Raw genomic sequence first — 24,009 nt, forward strand, 5'->3', positions numbered from 1 at the left:
ATGCCGCCACGTAGCTTCACTTGACCACTCTTGAATCTCCGCTACTCGGTTCGCAACGAATGTTGACAACGACGAAGGGTGGGATCTGATCCAATGAAGAGTAACTTCTGAATCTGACCAGAATATCATTTTATCAATTGGAACCTTGAGCAGTGATTTTATTCGGTGACAAAGGTCTGCAAGAAGGTGAGCGGCACATAACTCAAGCCTTGGGAGCGTTTTCGTCTTGAGTGGCGCTACTTTCGACTTTGCAGTCAACAAGGAGACCTTGAAACCTTCTGCAGTCTTTCTACGGATATAGACGCAGGCTCCATAAGCTCTCATGGATGCGTCGGCAAAGGCATGTACTTCAATCGGTGACATGGGATCAGTATGCACAAATCGAGGTATGGTAATCTTCTCCAACTGACCCAAGGATTCTTTTAATAAGTTCCATGCTGTTTTCAAGTTCATTGGAATTGACTCATCCCAATCTAGCTTGTTGAGCCAAAGCTCCTGCAGTAGGATCTTTCCCTTAATTACTAAAGGACTTAACAAGCCAAGGGGGTCAAACAGCTTTGATGTCACCGATAATATGTTCCGTTTTGTCGCTCGGAGACCCATAACTGACGTGTCAATTTGGAACTTAAAGACGTCTTCGTGTGGCAGCCACGATATTCCTTACGCCTTAGTTGACTCTGAGTCCGAGATCGTTATCGGTTTAACTGTGCTCTCGGATGCGGTGACCTCAGGTGAGTTCGAAAACCATTTAGTCAATTCAAACCCAGCGGTTTGAAGAACCTGAGCCACATCAGACTTAATTGTCTTTAACTCCTCTACGCAACCAGCACCAGTCAACATGTCATCGACATAGAAGTCGGAGTCAATAACTTCAGCAGCTTTAGGGAATGAGAGTTATGCAGACTCACTCAACCTCTTCAAACACCGAATAGCCAAAAATGGGGCTGGTCCAGTCCCATATGTTACGGTGTTGAGCTGGTATATTCTCAAGGACTCAGACGGGTCTCTTCTCCACACTATGAGCTGAAATTGTCTATCCGCATCAGCGACCCAGACTTGGCGATACATCTTCTTGACATCGGCTGTCAAGGCTTACCTGTGTAGTCTGAATCGGAGCAATGTCGAATACAGCTCATCCTGTATCGTAGGACCGACCATCAATATGTCGTTCAAGGCCACCTGAGAGGACGTTTTACAAGACGCATCGAAAACGACGCGGAGCTTGGTCGACGTGCTTTGAGGCCTCAACACACACTGATGTGGAATGAAATAATGTGGAGTTTTGGGGATTGTGTTGTCTGTGGTAGACATGTGACCCAAGGAGAGGTACTCTTCCATGAACTCCAAGTACATTTTCTGCAACTCGGGGTCACGAGACAATCTTTTTTCAAGCGATAAAGACCGCCGTTTAGCCACTTCAAAGGAGTTGCCTAAGATACTGGGATCTAATTTGAACGGCAGTCTTACTTCAAACCGACCTGAAGGCACGACCTGAGTAGTCCTTCTATAATGCTTTTCACATAACTTGTGTTCAGGAGATAAAGACTTTTTAGAAGACGGCAATCCAGTGACCAAAACTTTTGTAATGTATTGTCGATGTGGATCACTGACTCTTCTCGACAACTCAAACAATTCCTAGCTTCTTGGGTGGCAGTCACCTTTGGAGTGTATCTGCCCGACACAATCCAGCCAAGAAGCGTTTTCTGCAGAGTTGGATAGTCAGGACCTTGTCGAATCTGACCAACAGATAAAAGTTCGAAAAATGTTTCTGCACCTATCAACATATCTATCTTCTGTGGCTTGAAGAAATATGGGTCTGCAAGTGGTAAGTTCTTCGGGATTTTCCAGTCACTCACGTTAAGTGTCTGATCAGGGTGATACCCCGAAATGGACTTTAGAATCCAGAAATCAACCGAAAACTCACTACCAGTAATTCGCGACTTCACCACCGTGTGTATCTTTTTCTTGACTTGTGAATTGGATTCACCAATACCAAGCAAGTTGATACACGACTCCTCCCTACGGATCTGTAAGCGCTGTGCTAAGTCCTCAGTTATAAAATTGGTTTCAGACCCCGAGTCAAGCAGAGCTCGGGCCAAAACATGTTCACCATTAATTGTTCGGACGCTTACGATCGACGTAGCCAGAATAACTCTATCCATAGCTGTCGCATGGAGAGCATGCGAAGTGGAAGGTTGATTCTGATTGGGAGGAGAAGAATTCTCTGGGGGTGATGGTAACGCTAGACTTTTATTCGCCACTGTGTATCTATGCAATAAGGTATGGTGTGAGCAGCCACACACTCGACACTTCTTAGCTTTGCATCGTACTACAGAGTGGCCTGGCTGCAGAAAATTGATGCACAAGGATGCAGTTTTTGCGAATTCGAACCTTTGCATTACTGCCAGCCGACCAAATGGACTGCAAACTGTCAACAAATGGCCTTTCGCATTGCAGTAGCTGCATTGTTGGTTTTTGGTATTCGCGGTGGAACACGCGAATGAGCTCCGATTATGCGGCTTGCTTGGCACAGCTTTCTGCTCCTGCTTTGGTTTGTCCGAATTTTCGGCCGAAAGATGCTGATGTCTGCGATTAAGCAACTTTTCACAGTCCGTCCAAAGTGGCAGTTTGTCATAATCGAGCTGTTCTTCCCATTTCTCTTTGGTCACCGGATCGACTCTGCTCAAGACGAGATGAATAATCATCGCATTCGAGATCTTTTTATCATCGCCTATCGACAACAACGAACCATATATGGATGAGGCGGTATCGAAAAGGTTTCTTAAGGACGATGCTGATTGCTGGGTCATTTTGGGAAGACTAAATAGGGCATCTGCTCAAGACGAGATGAATAATCATCGCATTCGAGATCTTTTTATCATCGCCTATCGACAACAACGAACCATATATGGATGAGGCGGTATCGAAAAGGTTTCTTAAGGACGATGCTAATTGCTGGGTCATTTTGGGAAGACTAAATAGGGCATCAATGTGATTTTTAAAGATCAGACAATCATTATCGTAGACCCGTTTTAAGCTAGCCATTGCTTTCTCGTAGTTGGTCTCGGTTACTTGGAAAGCCCTAACTGTTCCCAACGCTTCAACGGAGAGACACGAAAGCAAATGGTTGAACTTTTCGATAATTGGAATGCTTTGGTCATTGTGAACTAGAGTCTCAAATAAACCTATGAAGTTTTTAAAGTCCGAAAAGCTAACTTCGGAAGGCGAGCACGAGTTGGGCCACCATAAGCTGGTACTGCCGGTATTGTCTCATCAGCTGTCTTTAATGCGCAAATGAGAGACATTAATTTTGCCTTTGTGACAATTGAGAGTTCTTCCAACTCGACTCCAAATTCATCGTCAATGTCTATATCTTCAATCTTCGCTTGAAGTTCGCGTGCCGTATCAATGCTACGCATCAGCGTTTCGAGTCTGCACTCGAGCTCCGTCAATACCAGCGGAATATCCCCCGCTTCTAAACGGTCCGCTAATAAACGAATGCCTTTGACACGGCAACAGCGCTTTTTCTTCAGCTCTTCAAGGGCAATATTTTTGGCTTTTGAGGTCATATTGATTCTCAATACAAGCAACTGAAGGCGAAAGATCGTTTCTAATAATCGTATTTAATGCCGAGGCACTCAATGAAATAATGGGTAATTGTACCCACACGAGGTGAAAAACCAATATACCCGAAAAATTTAGGGTAGAGCGTCGCTTGGCTGGCGCGTACACGAAAACCACACAAGAATAGCAACGAACTGCACTGGTGACAAGCGAAAACGAAAAATTTCACCGCTGCAGTTCTGAAGAATGGATGTTGTGTACATGTACGTATGCACCGACAACGATCGACGCTAAATTGATTTGCGAGGCACGACTTTGTCTTAATTGATAGTTGGATCCTACTGACACCAAACGAATATACCCGACGAAAACAGGGTAGCGCGTCACTTGGTGTTTGGTTTGGATCAAGCGCGCCAAACAAAAGAACAACGATAAGCAACGGTGAAGAGCGAAAGCGAGACGAAAAAATTCACCTCTGCAGCTGCGTATTGGTATGCGTGCTTGGCCAACGACCCAACTATACATATATTTGACACAACGAAAACGAGAAAGGGGAAAGGGGTGACAGCGATTGCAGTTAAAATGAGTTATGTGTAGTTATTGCGTCCAATAATATATACATATATGCTCAACTCTAACTACAGCATGCAATCTAGCTCTACTATGTCATACGTATGTATGTGCCAAGAATTCAAAGCGAGCTGCAATTGTTTCAGCACAAGACAATAATTGCGAGTTTTTTAATCTTTTCGTCTTCACTCGAGCTTTCAATTTTTTGCACAAATACCTCTTGAGAAGATTTGAAATTCCTGGTGCTGTACTCTCCTCTTCTTATACTGGATGCTCCACTTGGATCTTCTTGGGTAGATCTTCCTTTTGTATATAGCTGCAGACAGGGTATTGCACGACCGACGCGGTGATTTTTAGTTTTGTTTGTTGAATTACATATTTGCACACACGTCGCGGTCAATTTGGCAATTTAGCTGCAGCACATATGCATGTACATGTATGTAGGTATAATAGATTTTGGCTATTTATATTTTCTCCACTGTGTCACTGTCACTTTTGCCTTCCACTTGAATTAATACGTTTAAATTGCAAGTCCACCCGGGGGCGCCATGAAATTTTAGAATAGTTTTTCTAAATAACGATACCGAAACAACTTGGGTGACTGCAATTTTGTATTTTAATATGACGAAAAAAAAGGAGTGCGTGCGTTCGATTTCATGGATTTTTCTCGACTTCCTTCCATATATTAAAACAATTTCTTCTGTGCCTACCTTACCTACGGTGGCAAAGCGGGGCGAATTCGCCAAGAGCGAGAGAGCGAGCTTTGCCCTAGCCTAACTTACACTAGACTTCATGAAATACTATCCTAATAACAATTATTATTTTCCAAATGGCGCTACACCGTATCCCATGAACCATGGCGGATGGGAAGACCATGAAGACTGGACGGATAAGTTTCGTCGTGTGATGGCGGAAAGATTGGGTATCGCCACGGGCGAACAGGACATACGCTTCAATCTGATGGCCGTTGTGCCCGACAGACGGATTGCAATAACTCATAAATTGAAAATGCTACGCACCAATCAGGCGATCGTCTCAGGTACACTGCAGAAACTACTGAAAGCTGACGAGCAAGGCGAATCGGGAAACGGTGATCAGCAGCGCCCGGACACACCCACCACACTTCTAGAACCAAGCGCCTTCACTGCAAAGGATCTTCAATTATTGCTCAAGAACCTCGACACAGAAATTGCCATCAATGAGCAGAATTTGGCGGACGAGAACGATCGCCGACACATGTTCAAAGTGGATGCCAGTCGTCGGACTCATAATTACGACAAATTCATATGCACCTTCCTCACCATGCTGGCCCATCAGGGCGTTCTCGGCGAGCTGGTCAGCCAGCATCTGTTGCCCTCGAAGAAGGTTAGTGGCCAAAGTGCTGCCAATCGAATAAGCAAACAAAACAGTGCCGCCTCGAGTGCAGGTGCCAACGCTGGAGCTGCTGCTGGAGTCACGCCCAAGAGTCAGCAGCAGCCGCAGACTGCCGCTTCGAAAAATGGCAAATCTCCAGGAAAAACTCCTGGCAGACGCCGAAAAGGACGCAACAAGTGCAGGAAACGGAAGTAGAGGTTTAGTTTTATGTATAAGTTTTTCTAAATACATTTCTGCATTTACTATACATATGTACATTTCGATATATGTATGTATGTATGTATGTTTGTTGATGCACCGCCATAACAGAATTGAACAGAATTTGTTCCCGTGAAGACATCCACAAATACGAAAAACGGCTTTGGCTTGGCAGCTTCTTAAGTTTTATTGATCATTTTTCGGATCATTTTAATAATAAAAAAACCATTTTGTTCATATGATTAATGTTCTGCAAGTCCTTGACACAGCAAGGACGTCAGCAAACGTGTATGCATTATAAGTAATATAATGTTCTGATATATATATGTATATATATATATATATATATATATATATATATCCATATGATAGTTGTATAACAAAAACGTACTCATTCAATAATTCTCTGGTCTCTTTTTGCCAATTAAGCGCAACACCCTATGGTTACGCTTTGGTAAAACATTTCATGCACTCGATGTGAAGCTGATTCTAACGGAAAACAATGAATGCAATATAGCAGGATGTGTGCAATCAATTAGCAATTATTATAAACTATAAAAAGCATTTGATGGCTTCTCAAATGGTTAACAAAACAATGTGTGTTTAAAAACAAGAGACAACTTTCTGTCTTACAGCTGGTTTTGATAACGATGATGCTTGGGGGGTAGTGACTGACTGACTGACTGATAGTTTGCTTGACTAAGTCTAAAATATTTTATTGGCATATACCGCATTAAGTGTTATATCCCTTCTATATGTAATGTATTACTATGCGATGCGATGTGTGTGAGCAGTACAAGAGCAGCCTTTTTAAAACACGCAGACATTTATGTTATTATTTGTTTAACATGCTGGTTGACGTTTCAGTTTGTTCAAACTTTGATGTTGTAATTTAGCAGTCCCAAAATACGTTTGGCGATACGATACGATACGATTTTGTGACTTTGTTGGAGCGGTTGTTGTTTGCTTGTGGAGTGTTTGTAAGCTGCTGGGCGGTCGCTGCCTGCTCCTTATTATTGTCCTGTGGGGCCAAAACCTCAGATTCTCCATTGTTATTGGCAGCAGCCACCATGGATTTGATCGCCTCGTTCACGTCGGTATTGGCTTTCATATGCTTCTCAATCTCGCTGCGCACCTTAACAATGTCCCTTTGGCTGTGTTACGAAAAAGGCAAAACGTTAACGAACTAGATCAGATTTATTATCCTTTACTTAGGTACAAGATTTACCTAATTTGCACAATCAGTATGCCATTGATTGTGTTCAGCATCTCCAACACTGAGCCCATCGAGGGCGGAGTAATGTGTATGGGCGGCAGGTCGCTAGTCAGCTTGCCATTGGAATAGATATCGTTCATCTTGCGCTGCAGGAGCACAGCTTGCTGGGTCAACAGGCGTAGACATTCGGCCGAGTCCCGTGTCTTTTCATGCTTCTCACCAAGCTAAACGAAAGGAGAAAAACACAATTGTATGGCATTTTCCGCTGCCTCGCTCCCGGGGTACGCCTTACCTGTGACTTGTAAATGGAGTAAGTCTCCTTCTCATTGTTCAACGCTGAGCGGAAGTCGCCCATGCAAGACTGTGTGCGAGCCATCAAATGATAGCTGACTGCCACATGCATTGCCTTGTTGCCAAAGTATTTCAAATTCAGTTTCAAGGCGTGCTCGATAAAGCGAAGCGACAGCTCATACTCTCCCAGCGCATGCAGGATCAAACTGATGTTGCTCTGAAATCAAAAGAAGAAACCAAAGCTTAAGACCCCGCGTTCAATCACGTTCATTCAATGCTTACATCAATCATAGCCACCTCCGGATGATCTTCACCACAAGTCAGCACCAACAGGTAGCGGGCTCTGTACAAAAGTTTCAGGGACATACCTACATGTCCGTTGGCAAACGAATAGAGCGATAGGTGAGTCTGCAACAATTGTTTCAATTAACTGAATGAAGAATATGATCTGGGACGGGACTTGATTGCTTACGTATTCTAAAATGGTCGATGGATTGTCAATGCCATTTACGCGCTCACTCATGATAACCGCACGCTGCTGAATGGCCAAGGCATCTTGGGCATCGCCCAGCAGATAGCTGAGACGGGCCAGCATCCTCAGACATGAGCCGTTCTCCTGGTGCATAGCGCCAAAGACATTGTTGAGGAGATTGAGAGCTTCGCTGATCAGCTCGTAGCCCTCCTTGAACAGACCCTGCTGTATCTTGGCCTGGCCTGTGGTGTTGAAATTGTAGGCATCGGATGCCCTTGGGCTTATGTGCTTCACCACCGGGAACACATTGACGATGTCATCGTCGCCGAATGTGGGCTTGTGCTTGGAATCAAAGTTGTACTCGCGCAGAAGCATCTGAATTCCCACCTTCAGACAGAAGGCTCGCAGAAGGCAAATTCTCATGATGCCAAACTTATTCATAGCACTGTCCATGGAGTCGCAGTCGAGATCCCAGTCCCAGTAGGCCTTCGATTCCTTGCGTATCTGCTGCCACAGGGAACGCGGTGTGACCAGGGTCCAGTCGTAGGCGTTTGCGGAGCTGGAGGAGGATGTTGTGCTGCCACCATTCTGGTTGATCGCCGGCTGCTGTTGTCCCTTGCCGCCCTTGGAGGACTTGTGCTTGTTGTGCTTTCCACCGTTGCCACCACGCTTCTTGTGCATCTCATCGTTGCTGACGATAGGATTGATCGGGCCATTGGTCAGCAGACAGTTCAGAAAGTGACTGATGGCGACGGACAGATGCATGGAGTCGGTGCTCTGCATGTAGGTGTAGTAAATGTGTTTGGTTGCCCTCACAATTAGCTCCATAACGGCAATGCGGTACAGGTAGTCCATGCGAGGCATCTGGCCCAGCGTTTTGATCACCTTGCCCAGGTACCGAACATTGATGCCGTGACTGTGAAGGGACTCTGTCAGATTCTGGCCATCAATAGGGGGCGAGGAGTGGGGCAAGTGCTCCTTGACAAAGGCGGGTATCTGTTTGACCACAAGGAACTCGGCGGCATCCTGAACGAGCAGCTTTTGCTTGGCCACCGACCCGGAGGTGCCCTCTTCCCCATCAACGTGGCGTATGCCCGGAGAGAAGACGTCAGGATTGAAGCGAAAGTCGAATTCCTTTTCCTTCATTGAGCCAACAGCGGCACATGCCTGCTTAACCACCTCGGCAGCCTGAATTTCGTTGGAGGTGGCCACATTCGACTGGGCTTCCCGTATTGCATTGACCATCGCCTCGGCGTTCTTTGTTTCGACAGGAGTTTCCTTCTCCTTCTCGTTCTCCTTGTCATTGGGAGTTTCATTTACATTTAGATTCTCTTTGTTCTCTTTTTCGGCCTCTTCTATGGCAGGCAATTGTTTCTTCTCCTCCGACTGTGTTTCCTCGGGCTTCTTCGCATTGAGCTGCTGCAGATGCACGGCAGCGATCCGAATGAAGTTGACGTACCGATCCTCAACGAAGGCCTCCAGCAGCTCCTGCCTGAGGCAGCACAACTTATGGCGATGCTCGATGGGGAAGCCCATTTCAACAAGCTCCGTGCTGAGCTTGACTTCCTGCAGCTTCAAGAAGTTGACATCTGGCGGAAAAGTGCGCAACAGATCGAGAATATAGTGTCTGCCATCGTTGCCAATGATGCCCTTGCACTCCACCGAAGAGCAGAGCTCGACAGGCTCATCTCGCTCGTTGTAAACGGAATGGGGCAGGATTTTCAGATGCTTGCCCGCCTGCCGCAGCAACTCCAAATACTTGGGATGGCTCAGAACAGTCTTGCCAAAGTCTATAGATCCGTAGACAACGCTCTGCTCTTGCTCGCGCTCTAGGATGCCCGGGATTATGGACTGGGCAGTCACTCTGTAGCCGCGATAGTCAATCACCACCGTGCCCAGGGTGTGCAGTCCCTCCACATCCACAGCGTTGTATACCCTCACACCATGGAGGTCATAGCGCGGTGCCACATAGGCGGCGTAGTCACCGCCCAACTCCTTGTAGTGGTCCCTCACATCGAAGCCGAGAGAGAAGAATATATTGTTCCAAATGAACATCTGCATCTTGGAGTCCTCCCCGGGATTGATGGCCAGCACATTGCCATCAATGACGGCCATGGCTCCCCTGGTTGCGGCAGTGACAAAGTCCCCGTGGACTTTGAATATGGCGCGCTCGCGGAGCAAGCGCTCTGGCAGTGTCTTACGAGGAAGTTCACGCGTTGTCTGCAACTCCTCGTTCCAGTCACGTGTCTGGCCGGGTATGTGCTCCTCGTAACTGCACGAAACAAACGAAAGACCACCGCCAAGACTGTGAGTAAAGGGTCAGTTGGGTTGGTTAAATGCGGCGCCACTTACCCCAACTTTGAGCTAAAGGCATCCTCAGCACGTATGGCGTCTACGGTGTGCTCCAGAATGGGGGCCGCCCACTGGTACACCTGGTAGGGTGTGGCCACCCTCTCGAAGGCATGTCGCAGTGTGCGACGCTTCTGGATGGCCTGGAAGGCACGTCGGAACGAGGGCGATATGTGGGAGAGCAGATCGATGAGCGAGTGACTCAGATAGCTCGGATTGTCTAGCTTTGGGTTGAAGGTGTCGTCCGTGGACTGGTTTATGAAGAAGCCCCTGGAGCAGGCGGAGATGTGATAGCGCTTCTCCTCCATGGTGATGACGTACAGATACATGAGATCGCCGTGCAACTTGCGGGGACCAGGCGGCGGATTCCACGCGGACGTGGTGAGCACCTTCAGGGCCTGCGGCCCTTTTGCGTTCTTGAAGTTCGGATGAAGGGGCAGCAGTGGCGGCTCAAACACGCCGGGGGTCACATAGTCCGGCGGTGTGCAGTCGACAGAGTCGGGGCGCGTCTTCTTCTTGTCCAAGAGATCGCCCTGCGTGATCGTATTCAAGTAGGTCAGCGAGGTGCATTCAATGCCATTATATGCATCAGCGGGATCCAAATTCTTCAGCAGATCGCGCACATGACGCACATGGATGCGGGCCTCTCGCATGGTGTACGGCTCTTCGACCACTTTGATGGTGGAGCCTGACTCTAGCTGCTCGATCGTTTTCAGCTCGGCGAAATTATCGAGCGTCACGTTGTCCAGCTGCAGGGAGAAACAGGTCCTGTGGCACGACTCCTCGCGATCCATTAGCAGTTGATGGATCTCCTGGACCAACTCCATGCTGGACAGCTGCACGGTCAATAGCTCTGAACCGGGACAGCTGATGTTCACGTGAATACCCGCATCGTGCAGGGCGTCCAGGTCAATGTCCTCCGTATCGAGCTCGGCAGCCTCAGCCCCATCGCCGCCCTCCGCCTTCTCGTCCTTGACTGCCACCACATTTGCATTGGCGTCGGCATCGGCGTCACCATCTCCTTCGGGTTTCTTCTCCTCGACATGTCCATTGCTCAGAGCGGCTTCATCTGCGGATACGGGTGGGCTTTTGTTGCGGTTCTTCTTGCCTGCAGATTGAATGGGGTTCTGGTTAGTATTGTCATTTAAATGACGGATATAGAATTGGGGTCCAATTCGGTAGGGTAGGAGTGGCGTGCTCAAAACCAAACGATTTTGAACTTTTGACAGGTTTCCAGCGACTTTGTTAAGGCTAAGCCCCAGGCTAGATTCTTTTGTCTCTCAGATTTAAATAACAGCATGTTCGTTTAATGGTGCCGTTCACTGTGTCTGCCTGTATCTGATGGTGCACGTGTGTGAGTGGGCTTGAGTGTGCAGTGCATGAAACAAAAGACAGAAAAACAAACAAGAACGAGGGGAACGTTGTGAGTTGCTGCGGATACCGCAACTCTACATTTATACCCGATACTAAGTCAGTATGGCTCTGCTCCGGCAGACGCCGCTAATATTGAACGACACGACAAAGAGTGCGTGCGAGAGAGACAGAAAATCAGTCTGAGCGTGACGTCGGGCGCTGCGTAGCCAGTGCAAATTGATTTGTTCCTTTTGGCTATAAAAATGATCTGATCTGATCCAGATTCAGCAATCTAATATATATGATCATTATCTATGATTCTGCGTTTTTAGTTTTCTCGTATCTTCAAAATTGTGGATGCCACAAATTTTCGTCCTTTGGGGAGGCGGAAGGGGGTGGGGCGAAATTTTGAGATATACCTTTTATAGTGAGATCTGACAGGAGTGCGGATACCAAATTTGGTTACTCAGCCTTAATAGTCTCTGAGATTTGTGAATATCCCCAGATTTGCATCCTTTGCGGGGGCGGAAAGGGGTGTGGCGAAATTTTGAAACAAACTCGTCTCGGTCCGATATATTAGGAGTGTGGATACCAAATTTGGTTGCTCTAGCTTTTATAGTCTCTGAGATCTAGGCGCTAATGTTTTACTCTAAGCAAAGCCGGCTATGCTACGTGTGTGTTAGAGAGAGACAAGGCGAGAAAAAATGAAATTGTTTTCTTGATGCTGGCTATAATAATAATACGATCCAATTCAGATTCTGCAGTCTAAAAGATATGGTTATTCTCTACGATTCTGCGTTTTTGGTTTTATCGTATCTTTAAAAATTTGCATGCCACAGATTTTCGTCCATTGTGGGGGCGGAAGTGGGCGGGGCGAAGTTTTGAAATATTTTTGTAGCAGTGACATATCACAGAAGTCTGGATCCAAAACATCGTTGCTCTAGCTCTTATAGTCTTTGAGCACTAGGCGCTGAAGGGGACGGACAGACGGACGGACGGACAGACAGACATGGCTCAATCGACTCGGCTATTGATGCTGATCAAGAATATAATGATTCCTTATGGACGTTACACACATCCACTTTCACCACAAATCTAATATACCCCAAAGGGGCCGGCCGGGTTCGGGTTGGGGATCGGATTTGATTTCGATTTCGAAGAGTCCCAGACCAGACGGTAAACGAACCCGATCTCCTGTGATTTTCACCAGAGCAATGCTAATTTCGACACCGGCCTATGAGATTACAGCACGGGAACGAACTGAGCTGAGGGAAAGCAAGAGTGGAAAGTAAACACGGAGAGCGGGTAAGGAAAACACCTCTCGCGACGCGTTGGTGGAAAGAGAGAAGAGGGCAGGGGCAAGGGGCAGGCAAGAGTGCGGTAAGAGATAGGGCGATGCGATGCGTCGAAATTGTGTAGAAAACATGATTTACATAATTGTCGAGTAATTTGTGTTTTGTTGCATGTAGTAGAGCAGCTAACACGTGTTAATTGTAGGTTAAACTCAACAAGAAACTCAACTCCTCCCAGTCGCAGTCCCAGTTCCAGGGGTTAATGATAAGTGGGGATCGGGTGAACAACATGTGCGTTGCCGTTGCCATGCCAAGAAACACATGCACATCCGCGGGCACGAAGACACAGACGGCAAACGAACGAAATGAAATATTGTAACTTCGAATCCAACACATTTACATACATTGCAATTGTAACGCACGCGGTTCCTGCAGCCTATCGCGAGGGGTAAGGGAATGGGGGGAGTAGCGAATAGCTAGAGCTAGAGACAGAGAAAGAGAGAACGGGCGCCGGGCATGATAGGGAGAAAAAACCCATTACGTAATGTTAAAAATGTTATGTGATTCGATTTTGCAGCAATAATATTGAGGTGGTTTCCATGGAGAGCACTGGAGGGTAGGGTAGGGCGGGGGAGGGTGAAGTTGAACGCACATTTCTTCTTCGTTGCGGGGCCATCGGCAGCAGTGCCATTGCCATTGACCAAGTTCTGGCTTTGATTCTTTTTACTGCCGGCCAAATTTCTGTTCTCCTTGGCCTTGTTGGTTTTTGTTGTTGCAGCCGCTGCATCTCCCGTCACCGCTGAATTTGAATTTTTGCTGTCCATCTCAAGCGCCATGGTATTAGCCTGCTTCTATTCAAAAACACACAAAGTTCTTTTCACGTTTCTGCTGCTGGTCCTGCTCTTCGGGCCCGACCGTGTTATACAACTCTAACCGTTTGCCACAGCCGAGTTGATGATTTTGAACTATTTAATATGAACTATTCTAGATAACAAACGTGGTGGGTGTTGTGTTGAATGACTGATGTTTTCATTAACATTTATGACAAGTAGATCTTGTTTCTCTTTTTCAGCACATTATACTTTATTTTATTTGATTTTGGACCGTTTTAAATAGAAAAAGTTATGTTGTTGTCGGCAGGCCAGTGTGACCGCTGATCAATACAATATACCGCCCGACCCTCAGAAATATACCGAAATATACGACTCATTTTCAAAATATACCGTAAATGTACTGACGATTTAAAGTTCCATCTTACAAATTCCCCGTTTTTGATATTCCGGCGAATATTACTAGCTAGATAGAACATTTAGCCATGCCCACATAATTTTATCCGATTAGTGAATAAATTTTCTACTTAACTGGCTTATTCTTAATATTTGCTTTTGCTTGGATTTTGCCTGAAAAAAGGTTTTAGCGAAAAAGGTCAAACACATAAAACGTAAGAGAAAAATAGTTTAATGCTGTAAGGAAGCGATCCTGGGCTGGGGTACATATCTCAGTCTACTCCAGGGTCGAAATTACAGCAATATTTATAATTTGCCGGGACTCCGTATTTCGGACCGACGATGGGGGACGGGGCCGCAGTCCCGCGGACGGGAGCGATCGTAGCGTGGGACGGGGCAGTTGGTTTCACCGAGAACACTCCGGTTATCGCCGAATAGCGCCTTCAGGGCCCCACCGAACTCAGAATCAATACGGAGGTCTTTACTATGCGATAATACCGACAGGTGTCGCCGAGAGTACCTAGGCTATCGCCGGACAGTACTTACGGGACCCCGCCGGCCTGGGAGTTACTACGAAGCGGAAAGGGGGACTATACTATGCGGGAATACCGACAAGTATCGCCGAGAGTACCTAGGCTATCGCCGGACGGTACTTATGGGACCCTGTCGGCCTAAGAATTACTACGACGCGGAAGGGGGACTTTGCTATGCGGAAATACCGGCAAGTATCGCCGAGAGTACACCTAGGCTATCGCCGGAAGGTACTTACGGGACCCTGTCGGCCTAAGAATTACTACGACGCGGAAAGGGGAACTTTGCTATGCGGGAATACCGACAAGTATCGCCGAGAGTACCTAGGCTATCGCCGGACGGTACTTACGGGACCCTGTCGGCCTAAGAATTACTACGACGCGGAAAGGGGAACTTTGCTATGCGGAAATACCGACAAGTTTCGCCGAGAGTACCTAGTCTATCGCCGGACGGTACTTACGGGACCCTGTCGGCCTAAGAATTACTACGACGCGGAAAGGGGGTTTTTGCTATGCGGAAATACCGACAAGTATCGCCGAAGGTACCTAGGCTATCGCCGGACGGGTCTTACGGGACCCTGTCGGCCTAAGAATTACTACGACGCGGAAAGGGGAACTTTGCTATGCGGGAATACCGACAAGTATCGCCGAGAGTACCTAGGCTATCGCCGGACGGTACTTACGGGACCCTGTCGGCCTAAGAATTACTACGACGCGGAAAGGGGGTTTTTGCTATGCGGTAATACCGACAAGTATCGCCGAGAGTACCTAGGCTATCGCCGGACGGTACTTACGGGACCCTGTCGGCCTAAGAATTACTACGACGCGGAAAGGGATATCGACGAGCATCACCGAGGGTGCCTAGGCAATCGCCGGATAGCACTTACGGGACACTGTCGAACTAAGAATTACCACGGGGGGGTCAGGGATATCGACAAGCATCGCCGAGGGTGCCTAGGCAATCGCCGGATAGCACTTACGGGACGCTGTCGAACTAAGAATTACTATGAGGGTCGGGGGTACCGGCAAGCATCGCCGAGAGTGCCTAGGCAATCGCCGGATAGCACTTACGGGACACCGCCGAACTAAGAATTACTACGAGTACGAGAATACCGACGCGTATCGCCGAGAGCGCTTAGGCAATCGCCGGATAGCACTCACGGGACACTATCGGGCTAAACATTACTGCGAAAATCTTTATCATACAGGGCAGGTATCGCCGAGAGGGTTTAGGCAATCGCCGGACAGCCCCTTCGGGACCCAGGGAACTACGGGGATCAGGCGAGACACCAACAGGAGTCACCGGGGGCGCTTAGGCGATCGTCGGATAGCGGCATCGGGACCCTGCGGGGTCACAAACTACGGGATGGGATCATGCGGAGGGAACGCCGACAGGTATCACCGGGAACGCCTAGGCAATCGCCGGACAGCGGCCTCAGGATCCGGTCGGGCTACGAACTACTGGATGGAATCACACAGGCTCGGGCAAGAGGCGGGAGGAAGGGCAGGGAAGATGAAGCCTCGGGCCTCCAGGTTCCCTAGTGTATAGATTGTTGGTGGTCGTGCTATGTTTCTGTTATATTACATTTCACTTTATTCTTTCTGGGTTCCCTACCTATCGCACCGCTCAGCAGCCCGTATGCACGTCCAGAGACTCGCTTACCCCTGAACTCCCGCGCTTGTATTCGTCGAAAGCCTCCTCTTCCCCGTGGGTACGGCGTAGATGCAGGATCTCCTCTGTGTCACTGATCGCGTTGGCGTGGATCCGGGCCGCCACGTGTTTTTTACTTTTTCCAAGCCACTCGAATTTTTCCGCGAACACGTCCGACTCCTACGACTGCTCCCAATCGACTTTTCTTCTCCTTCCACGTTTTCCCAGCTCAGAGCCGGCGTTCTGCTGGCTCTCCGATCCAGCGTCAGCGTGGGCGGCTAGCGTCCGCGGCGGCAGAGGGCTGGCGCCGTCGTTCGGCGTCTACGCTGCGCCGGTGACTTTCGTCTCTCTGTTTCGCTGCTGGCGCGTCGTTACTTCGCTTTAGTTTTCCGCGTCTCTCTTCTGCCGTTGCTGCTGTGGGCTTATTGTTCCAGCGCTTCGTTGCTGCGTCGACGCTGGCGGCTTATCTTTTCGGCGCTTCTCGTCTTCGGCCGTCGCTGAATTCATGCTGTTGGCTACCGTTTCGGCTCTTGGTGTATTTCTCTCTCTCTTTGGCTTCCGCTGCGTGGTTGTTGTCGGGTTTTGTTTCTTGGTGTATTCCTCCCCGTTTTGGCGTCGGTGCCGTTAGGTTTCGGTTCTTGGTGTATTCCTCGCCGTTGCTGTGTCGGTGCCGTTGGATTTCGATTCTTGGTGTATCCCTCTCCCTCTTTGGCTGCTGCTGCGTCGTTGTCGTTGGGTTTCTGCTTTCTCGGTGTATTCACGCCGTTGCTGCGTCGATGCCGTTGCTGCGTCGATGCCGTTGGTTTTCGGTCCTCGGTGTATTCCTCTCTCGATTTGGCTGCTGCTGCGTCGTTGTTGTTGGGTTTTGGTTCTGAAAAGCTACGTGGGGCTTAGAGACCCCTCGGGCCGTATAATGTATAAAATTAATGTCATGTAGCCTTCGTGGCCTTCCCCCTCCCCCCCCCCCCCCCCCCCCCCCCCCCCCCCCCCCCCCCCCCCCCCCCCTTAACCTAAAACTGAAAAGTCAATAAAGAAAAGTCAAAAATCTTAATTCTAGTAACGTAATCTCGGGTCCCTCCAATGGGAACGGCCCGGCTGCGGGTAATTTTAATGCGAAAGCAAGTGCCGTCATGGACCTCCAGTCGCCGGACTCCCAGTCGGTAGGCGCGATCGCGTAAGAATACGGTGATGTTGGATATGAGGTCCCGGGGCAACTGTCGAGCTGGCGCGTTGGTCCGCCATTCGGGGGGTCTGCCCATTCCGGGTCGTCCTGCACCGCGGCTACCGTAGGGTGGAGTCGGAGGATCTGCAGCAGGTCGGCCATCTCGCCATCCTCCAGCGGGAGGCTCTCTTCGGAGTCGAAGTCAACTACTCCCTCATCGGGACGTTGTGGGGGTAGTCCGGCGTGGGCGGCTACGAGGGGAGGCGGGACGTCATCTGACCCCGACGGGTTGGCTGGTGCCCACTGCTGGTTCGCCTGGGGCGCGAAGCTCAGGCTCATGAGGGACCCGGAATCGGACCCTCCGTCGTCGCGTTGGGGTCCTACTTCCCCCCCTGTATCGCTTCCCGGATTCGTCCTCGTGGTGTACTGCTGGATGGGTGGCTGCCCGACCTTGACCGGCCAGGTTCCACTCGGCCCAAAGGGGCGAGTCCCATTCGTTCCCGCGAGCCAGTGGGTGTCTGTTCCCTTCGTCCTGCAGCGTGGACGCCAGGCTTTGAGCGTCGCGTATTATCGTCTCGTGCTCGTCGGTGTCCGTTGTCGCGTTGTCGTCGTCGATGGCAACCCCATAACTCCCGAACCAACGGCGATTCAGGGCGGCGACGTCGTGATTGGGCGCCGAGCGGACACCTGCGGTTGCGAAGCGGCCATCGGGCTCTACTTCCTCTTCGGCGTCGGTCCCCGGGTCCTGGGTTTGTTGGTCGATCCACCCTTGGATGGCTGCCGCGCGCTGGCCCCATGGCATCCTGTCCTGTTGTCGAAGTGTCGCCTCTCCGACCCGCCTCAGCTGGGCTTGACGGGAGGCGGATGGCCCATTGGGGTCGACGATCCAGCCGCGAGCCCGGTTTGTCGTTGGTTCGTCGGCAGGTGCCGGGACTTCAGGCAGCTGGTCTCCGCTAGGGTGTCCCGTCGTATCACCATTTGCCCCTAGGGGCCGAGCTTGCCTTCCGTCTCTTAGACGCTTCATGTCTTCAGTCGATTCTAGGGAGAAAATGACTGTCGGTTAGAACCTGCCTGTCTTAACTAGAAGTATTAATACCCTCCCCCTATCCTGCTTGAGTGGTGCGAGTAAGAAGATGTTTACATTGGGTGTAGTACTTATCTAATCCCATAAGGGGATGTATACGTAGCTTACGGTTTCGTGGGTCGCGCCCCTTACGGGGCGAGGACGTGACGGTAGCGCGCTACCGTAAGTGGCCCTTGCGAAGTCGGCAGGTCATTCAGGTCTCTCCAACGTCGTTGGGTTCTCCTCGGGGTGGTCCACTCCGTAGAACGCCTTTAAGTCGGCTAAACTCGCAGTTTTCCTTCGTTTGCCTTGATGAACCTGTAGTCGAGGTTCACGGTAACTGGGTTAGTCGAGTCTGATCCTTGAAAAGGGTTGCGTTGTCGACCGGCCGCGGCATCGGCTAACGGGGCGAGTTGATAATTCGTTGGGTGCGAGTTGGTCTACCTTGACCCGCCCATGTCCTTCGGGCCGTGGTCTTCCAGGCGTAGCGGGTCGTGGTGTAGAGCGATGCTGGTTTCCCGTGGGGTCGTTCGCTCTGATTGAGCCGCACTGCTGGGCATTTCTGATTTGGCTCGCGTCGATCGTGTTATATTTTTAGCGCCGTCGGGTCCGTCTCGGTCGGGGCTTAGATGTGTTGTCCATGTATTACTGCTGGGTCTGGCGTGGTCGGGGCTTAGAAGCGTTGTCCTTGTATTGCTGCTGGGTCTGGCGTGGTCGAGGCTTCGATGCGTTGATCTTGTATTGCTGCTGAGTCTGGCGTGGTCGAAACTTAGAAACGTTGTCCTGATGTTACTGCTGGTTCTGGCGTGGTCGTCGCTTAGCTCCGTTGTCTTGGTAGGGATACGCTGGGTGGTTTTCGAGGCAGACGGACTGGCCCTGGGTGTGTCCAGCGGTGTCGCAGTCGTCTCCGTCGAATCTTCGTTGCTTTGGGTGTTCTTCGAGGTGGACGGACTGGCCCTGGGTGTGTCCAGCGGTGTCGCAGTCGTCTCCGTCGAATCTTCGTTGCTTTGGGTGTTCTTCGAGGCGGACGGACTGGCCCTGGGTGTGTCCAGCGGTGTCGCAGTCGTCTCCGTCGAATCTTCGTTGCTTTGGGTGTTCTTCGAGGCGGACGGACTGGCCCTGGGTGTGTCCAGCGGTGTCGCAGTCGTCTCCGTCGAATCTTCGTTGATGGTTCTGGCGCGGTCGTATCGAATCGTGGGTGGGGTTCGGTCGCCCGCTGGGTCAACTGCAAGTACGCTCGTCCGCATTGTATTATGGCCTGGACGCCGCAAAGGAAATCGAGCCCCAGTATGATGTCGTCCACTACCATGGGTAGGACTAATAGAATCACCCGCGTTTCCTGTTGATCCAGACGCACCTTGACGGAAACTGCTTGCGTCACCTCACCGTCCGCCTGGCGGACGGTAGTCCTTATATTCCGTGCGTTCCCTCCGGTACTTACTTCATGAGCGATGCGTTGACTGACGAACGACCGCGTTGCTCCCGTGTCGAGGGTAGCTGTGAGCGGTACTCCTTCGATGGTTACTTAAGGGATGAGTTACTCCTGGGGGCCCTGGAGGTATGTCTCCGATCGGATCCCTGACGAGCGGATACTCGGCCCGTTTCCCGACTCGGATAGCCTACAGCAGTCGATCGTCCGGATGCCGCGGCTGCCACACTCCCAACAGAATAGCACTCGCCGATTCCTGCATGAACTGCTGAAATGACCTTCCTCCCCGCAATTACGGCAGGCCCGGCGTGTGTTCACCGGCCGGTCTCCATCCTGGGTCACTACGCGGCTTGCCGTCTCGGCGCTCCGGGAGGGCCCGGTGTCGTCTGGAGGAGCATGCTGTGGGGTGGATAAACCGGGTCCTTGGTATGATGGCGTTCTGGCTTTCGTATTTGGGCGGTCGTTAGCTGGGTGGGTTTGTTCGCGGTCCCGCGTTGTCTCGTACGCTACTATCAATTGGGTCAGTTCTCGCAACGTCTCGAACTCATGTCTACGGGTGAACAGTTGGTATTCTGGCCGAAGGTTCTCGTAGATCCTGTCCAGCTCCCTGTCTGGAGTATACTGAGCTCGTTGCATCATGAGTCGGAGGTCGATCAAGTAGTCCTGAAAGGCTTCTCGGGGTCGTTGGCGACGGGAGCGGATCGTATCTTCCAAGCGCTGAAAGTATCGCGGGGGTAGGAAGAACTCCAAGAACTCCTTCCGGAACTCGGTCCATGGCTTGACTTGCATCTGGAACGTCCTAAACCACCCTTCTGCCTTGCCAGTTAGTAGCCCGGAGATGGCTCGCGGCAGTTGTGCAGGGCTTCCGCCATATGAGTCGACCCTTTCTTCCAACCGTTCGATGAAAGCCAGCGCATCCGAGTGTCCGTCGAACTTCAGACCCCAATTGAGCAGTTTATCAGCCAGGGCGGCGAAGGAAATTTCTTCCCTTCCGGGTCGCGAAGTTCCGGCTGCATCGGGGAAGCGGTGCTGGTGGTGATTGTCATCATGTCGCCGGTCAGTCGTGGTTTCAAGCCGGCCAGAGTCGCCGGTCCCGGCGACAGGGACGTGTTCCTCGGGCTTCTCGGGCTGGGCGCGCTGTCGAAGATCATTCCGAGCTCTTTGATCCGTTTTTCGATGGCAGTCGGATGCTCACCGCGCGAAATAAGGCCCGAGATCCGGCTGCGCAGTTCGTCCACTGTCCCGGTTTCACCGAGGCCGAATTCGGCGGCGATGGCCTGCAATTCGTCCTTGCGCCGATACGAAATCCACTGTACCCCCATGTCGAAGCACGGTGGTCGAACTGGCACTTCGAGGTCTTCGCGTTTCCGACGGTAGTATCACGTATTGACCCTCCGGTAGAATCTTTTCTTAGGTAACGCACTGAATACCGGAGTCCTTGGGGCTAGTCACGGAAGCGCGGCGTATGCACGGTTAACGGTTGTCCAGTGGAGGCGTCCTTGGCGTCCTTGCTGCTTGGGGTCCTGGTCGATAGTCCTTGCTATCGTTGTCCTTGGAATTGTCCTGACTGTTGATCCTGGCTAGGCCGGTCGATAGTCCTTGCTGTCGTTGTCCTGGGGATTGTCCTTGTGGTCCGTTGGATCTCGTCCCGTGGTGATGGCTGAACGCTGACTGATCACTTTGAAGGCCGGGCGTTTACTTTCGGCTATAGTTTTGTAGGCTGGGCTTTGAATGATCACGCTGAAGACCGTGCATTGAATGACTGCTCTGAAGACCGGCGTTGACTGCTCGCGCTGAGGGTCGGGCATCGACTATCCTCGCTGAGGGCCGGGTGTTGACTATCGGCTATTGTTTTGTAGGCCGGGCATTGAATGATCGCGCTGAAGACTGGGCATTGAATGACTGCTCTGAAGACCGGGCGTTGACTGCTCGCGCTGAGGGTCGGGCATCGACTATCCTCGCTGAGGGCCGGGCGTTGACTATCGGCTATTGTTTTGTAGGCCGGGCATTGAATGATCGCGCTGAAGACCGGGCATCGAATGACTGCTCTGAAGACCGGGCGTTGACTATTCTCGCTGAGGGCCGGGCGTTGACTATCCTCTTCTGGGTCTGAGTACGAAATATATAGCCGGGCTGGTTGGTCTTCGGGGGGATTCCGGCCTCTACCGCTCACGACTCGCTGCTCGCCGCGTACGTGTCGCTCTCTCTCTAGCGATTTCTGCCCAGCTTGGGCTCGGTTCTATTTCTCTGCCGCCTCGCCGCGGCGCTCTCCTCCTCATGTGGGCGCAGCGGCCACGTGCTGACGCTATTGTTAGGGAGGTTAGGGAAGCCAGCCTCGGCTGTGCGTGAATAATGGGCGACCTCACGTGCGGTTTTTTTTTCAGAGATATACAGCTATTCTTGTCCTAATGATTCCGACTGGCCGTGCTTGCGCATGGTACAGTCCCGATTCCCCCTGCTACTCGTTTTTTTTTTTTTGTTTTTTTTTTTATCGACTGTTTCACTTAACGCCCCAAAACATAACGGAATCCCGGAGTCCCTGCTCGGGCGCCATTTGTAAGGAAGCGATCCTGGGCTGGGGTACATATCTCAGTCTACTCCAGGGTCGAAATTACAGCAATATTTATAATTTGCCGGGACTCCGTATTTCGGACCGACGATGGGGGACGGGGCCGCAGTCCCGCGGACGGGAGCGATCGTAGCGTGGGACGGGGCAGTTGGTTTCACCGAGAACACTCCGGTTATCGCCGAATAGCGCCTTCAGGGCCCCACCGAACTCAGAATCAATACGGAGGTCTTTACTATGCGATAATACCGACAGGTGTCGCCGAGAGTACCTAGGCTATCGCCGGACAGTACTTACGGGACCCTGTCGGCCTAAGAATTACTACGACGCGGAAAGGGGAACTTTGCTATGCGGGAATACCGACAAGTATCGCCGAGAGTACCTAGGCTATCGCCGGACGGTACTTACGGGACCCTGTCGGCCTAAGAATTACTACGACGCGGAAAGGGGAACTTTGCTATGCGGAAATACCGACAAGTATCGCCGAGAGTACCTAGGCTATCGCCGGACGGTACTTACGGGACCCTGTCGGCCCAAGAATTACTACGACGCGGAAAGGGGAACTTTGCTATGCGGAAATACCGACAAGTATCGCCGAAGGTACCTAGGCTATCGCCGGACGGTACTTACGGGACCCTGTCGGCCTAAGAATTACTACGACGCGGAAAGGGGAACTTTTCTATGCGGGAATACCGACAAGTATCGCCGAGAGTACCTAGGCTATCGCCGGACGGTACTTACGGGACCCTGTCGGCCTAAGAATTACTACGACGCGGAAAGGGATATCGACGAGCATCACCGAGGGTGCCTAGGCAATCGCCGGATAGCACTTACGGGACACTGTCGAACTAAGAATTACCACGGGGGGGTCAGGGATATCGACAAGCATCGCCGAGGGCGCCTAGGCAATCGCCGGATAGCACTTACGGGACACCGCCGAACTAAGAATTACTACGAGTACGAGAATACCGACGCGTATCGCCGAGAGCGCTTAGGCAATCGCCGGATAGCACTCACGGGACACTATCGGGCTAAACATTACTGCGAAAATCTTTATCATACAGGGCAGGTATCGCCGAGAGGGTTTAGGCAATCGCCGGACAGCCCCTTCGGGACCCAGGGAACTACGGGGATCAGGCGAGACACCAACAGGAGTCACCGGGGGCGCTTAGGCGATCGTCGGATAGCGGCCTCGGGACCCTGCGGGGTCACAAACTACGGGATGGGATCATGCGGAGGGAACGCCGACAGGTATCACCGGGAACGCCTAGGCAATCGCCGGACAGCGGCCTCAGGATCCGGTCGGGCTACGAAGTACTGGATGGAATCACACAGGCTCGGGCAAGAGGCGGGAGGAAGGGCAGGGAAGATGAAGCCTCGGGCCTCCAGGTTCCCTAGTGTATAGATTGTTGGTGGTCGTGCTATGTTTCTGTTATATTACATTTCACTTTATTCTTTCTGGGTTCCCTACCTATCGCACCGCTCAGCAGCCCGTATGCACGTCCAGAGACTCGCTTACCCCTGAACTCCCGCGCTTGTATTCGTCGAAAGCCTCCTCTTCCCCGTGGGTACGGCGTAGATGCAGGATCTCCTCTGTGTCACTGATCGCGTTGGCGTGGATCCGGATTCCCGAACACGTCCGACTCCTACGACTGCTCCCAATCGACTTTTCTTCTCCTTCCACGTTTTCCCAGCTCAGAGCC

General features: G+C 50.9%; 2 protein-coding genes across 3 annotated transcripts; one reads left to right on the forward strand and one right to left on the reverse strand.

The window, feature by feature from the left end:
* The first annotated feature begins 4,983 nt into the window (after window positions 1-4,983).
* LOC117191489 (ubiquitin carboxyl-terminal hydrolase calypso-like) lies at window positions 4,984-5,703 on the forward strand. The gene has a single exon (XM_033396343.1). The coding sequence runs from the start codon at window positions 4,984-4,986 to the stop codon at window positions 5,701-5,703; it is 720 nt and encodes a 239-aa protein (XP_033252234.1).
* Window positions 5,704-6,393: 690 nt separating this feature from the next.
* On the reverse strand, window positions 6,394-13,808 carry LOC108159445 (protein clueless). Of its 2 annotated transcripts, none has more exons than XM_017292733.2 (7): window positions 13,332-13,808; window positions 10,038-11,142; window positions 7,686-9,990; window positions 7,496-7,621; window positions 7,215-7,430; window positions 6,935-7,146; window positions 6,394-6,860 (listed from the first exon to the last, which is right to left on the reverse strand). In XM_017292733.2, the coding sequence occupies exons 1-7, from the start codon at window positions 13,513-13,515 to the stop codon at window positions 6,599-6,601; spliced, it is 4,410 nt and encodes a 1,469-aa protein (XP_017148222.2). In that variant the 5' UTR covers window positions 13,516-13,808; the 3' UTR covers window positions 6,394-6,598. The 2 variants fall into 2 exon arrangements, with proteins under 2 accessions (XP_017148222.2, XP_017148224.2); XM_017292735.2 differs by having other exon boundaries at window positions 7,686-9,957; window positions 13,332-13,515.
* Window positions 13,809-24,009: the final 10,201 nt, after the last annotated feature.

Source organism: Drosophila miranda (assembly GCF_003369915.1).
Source record: "Drosophila miranda strain MSH22 chromosome Y unlocalized genomic scaffold, D.miranda_PacBio2.1 Contig_Y1_pilon, whole genome shotgun sequence".
In the NCBI taxonomy this organism is placed as follows: Eukaryota; Metazoa; Arthropoda; class Insecta; order Diptera; family Drosophilidae; genus Drosophila; species Drosophila miranda.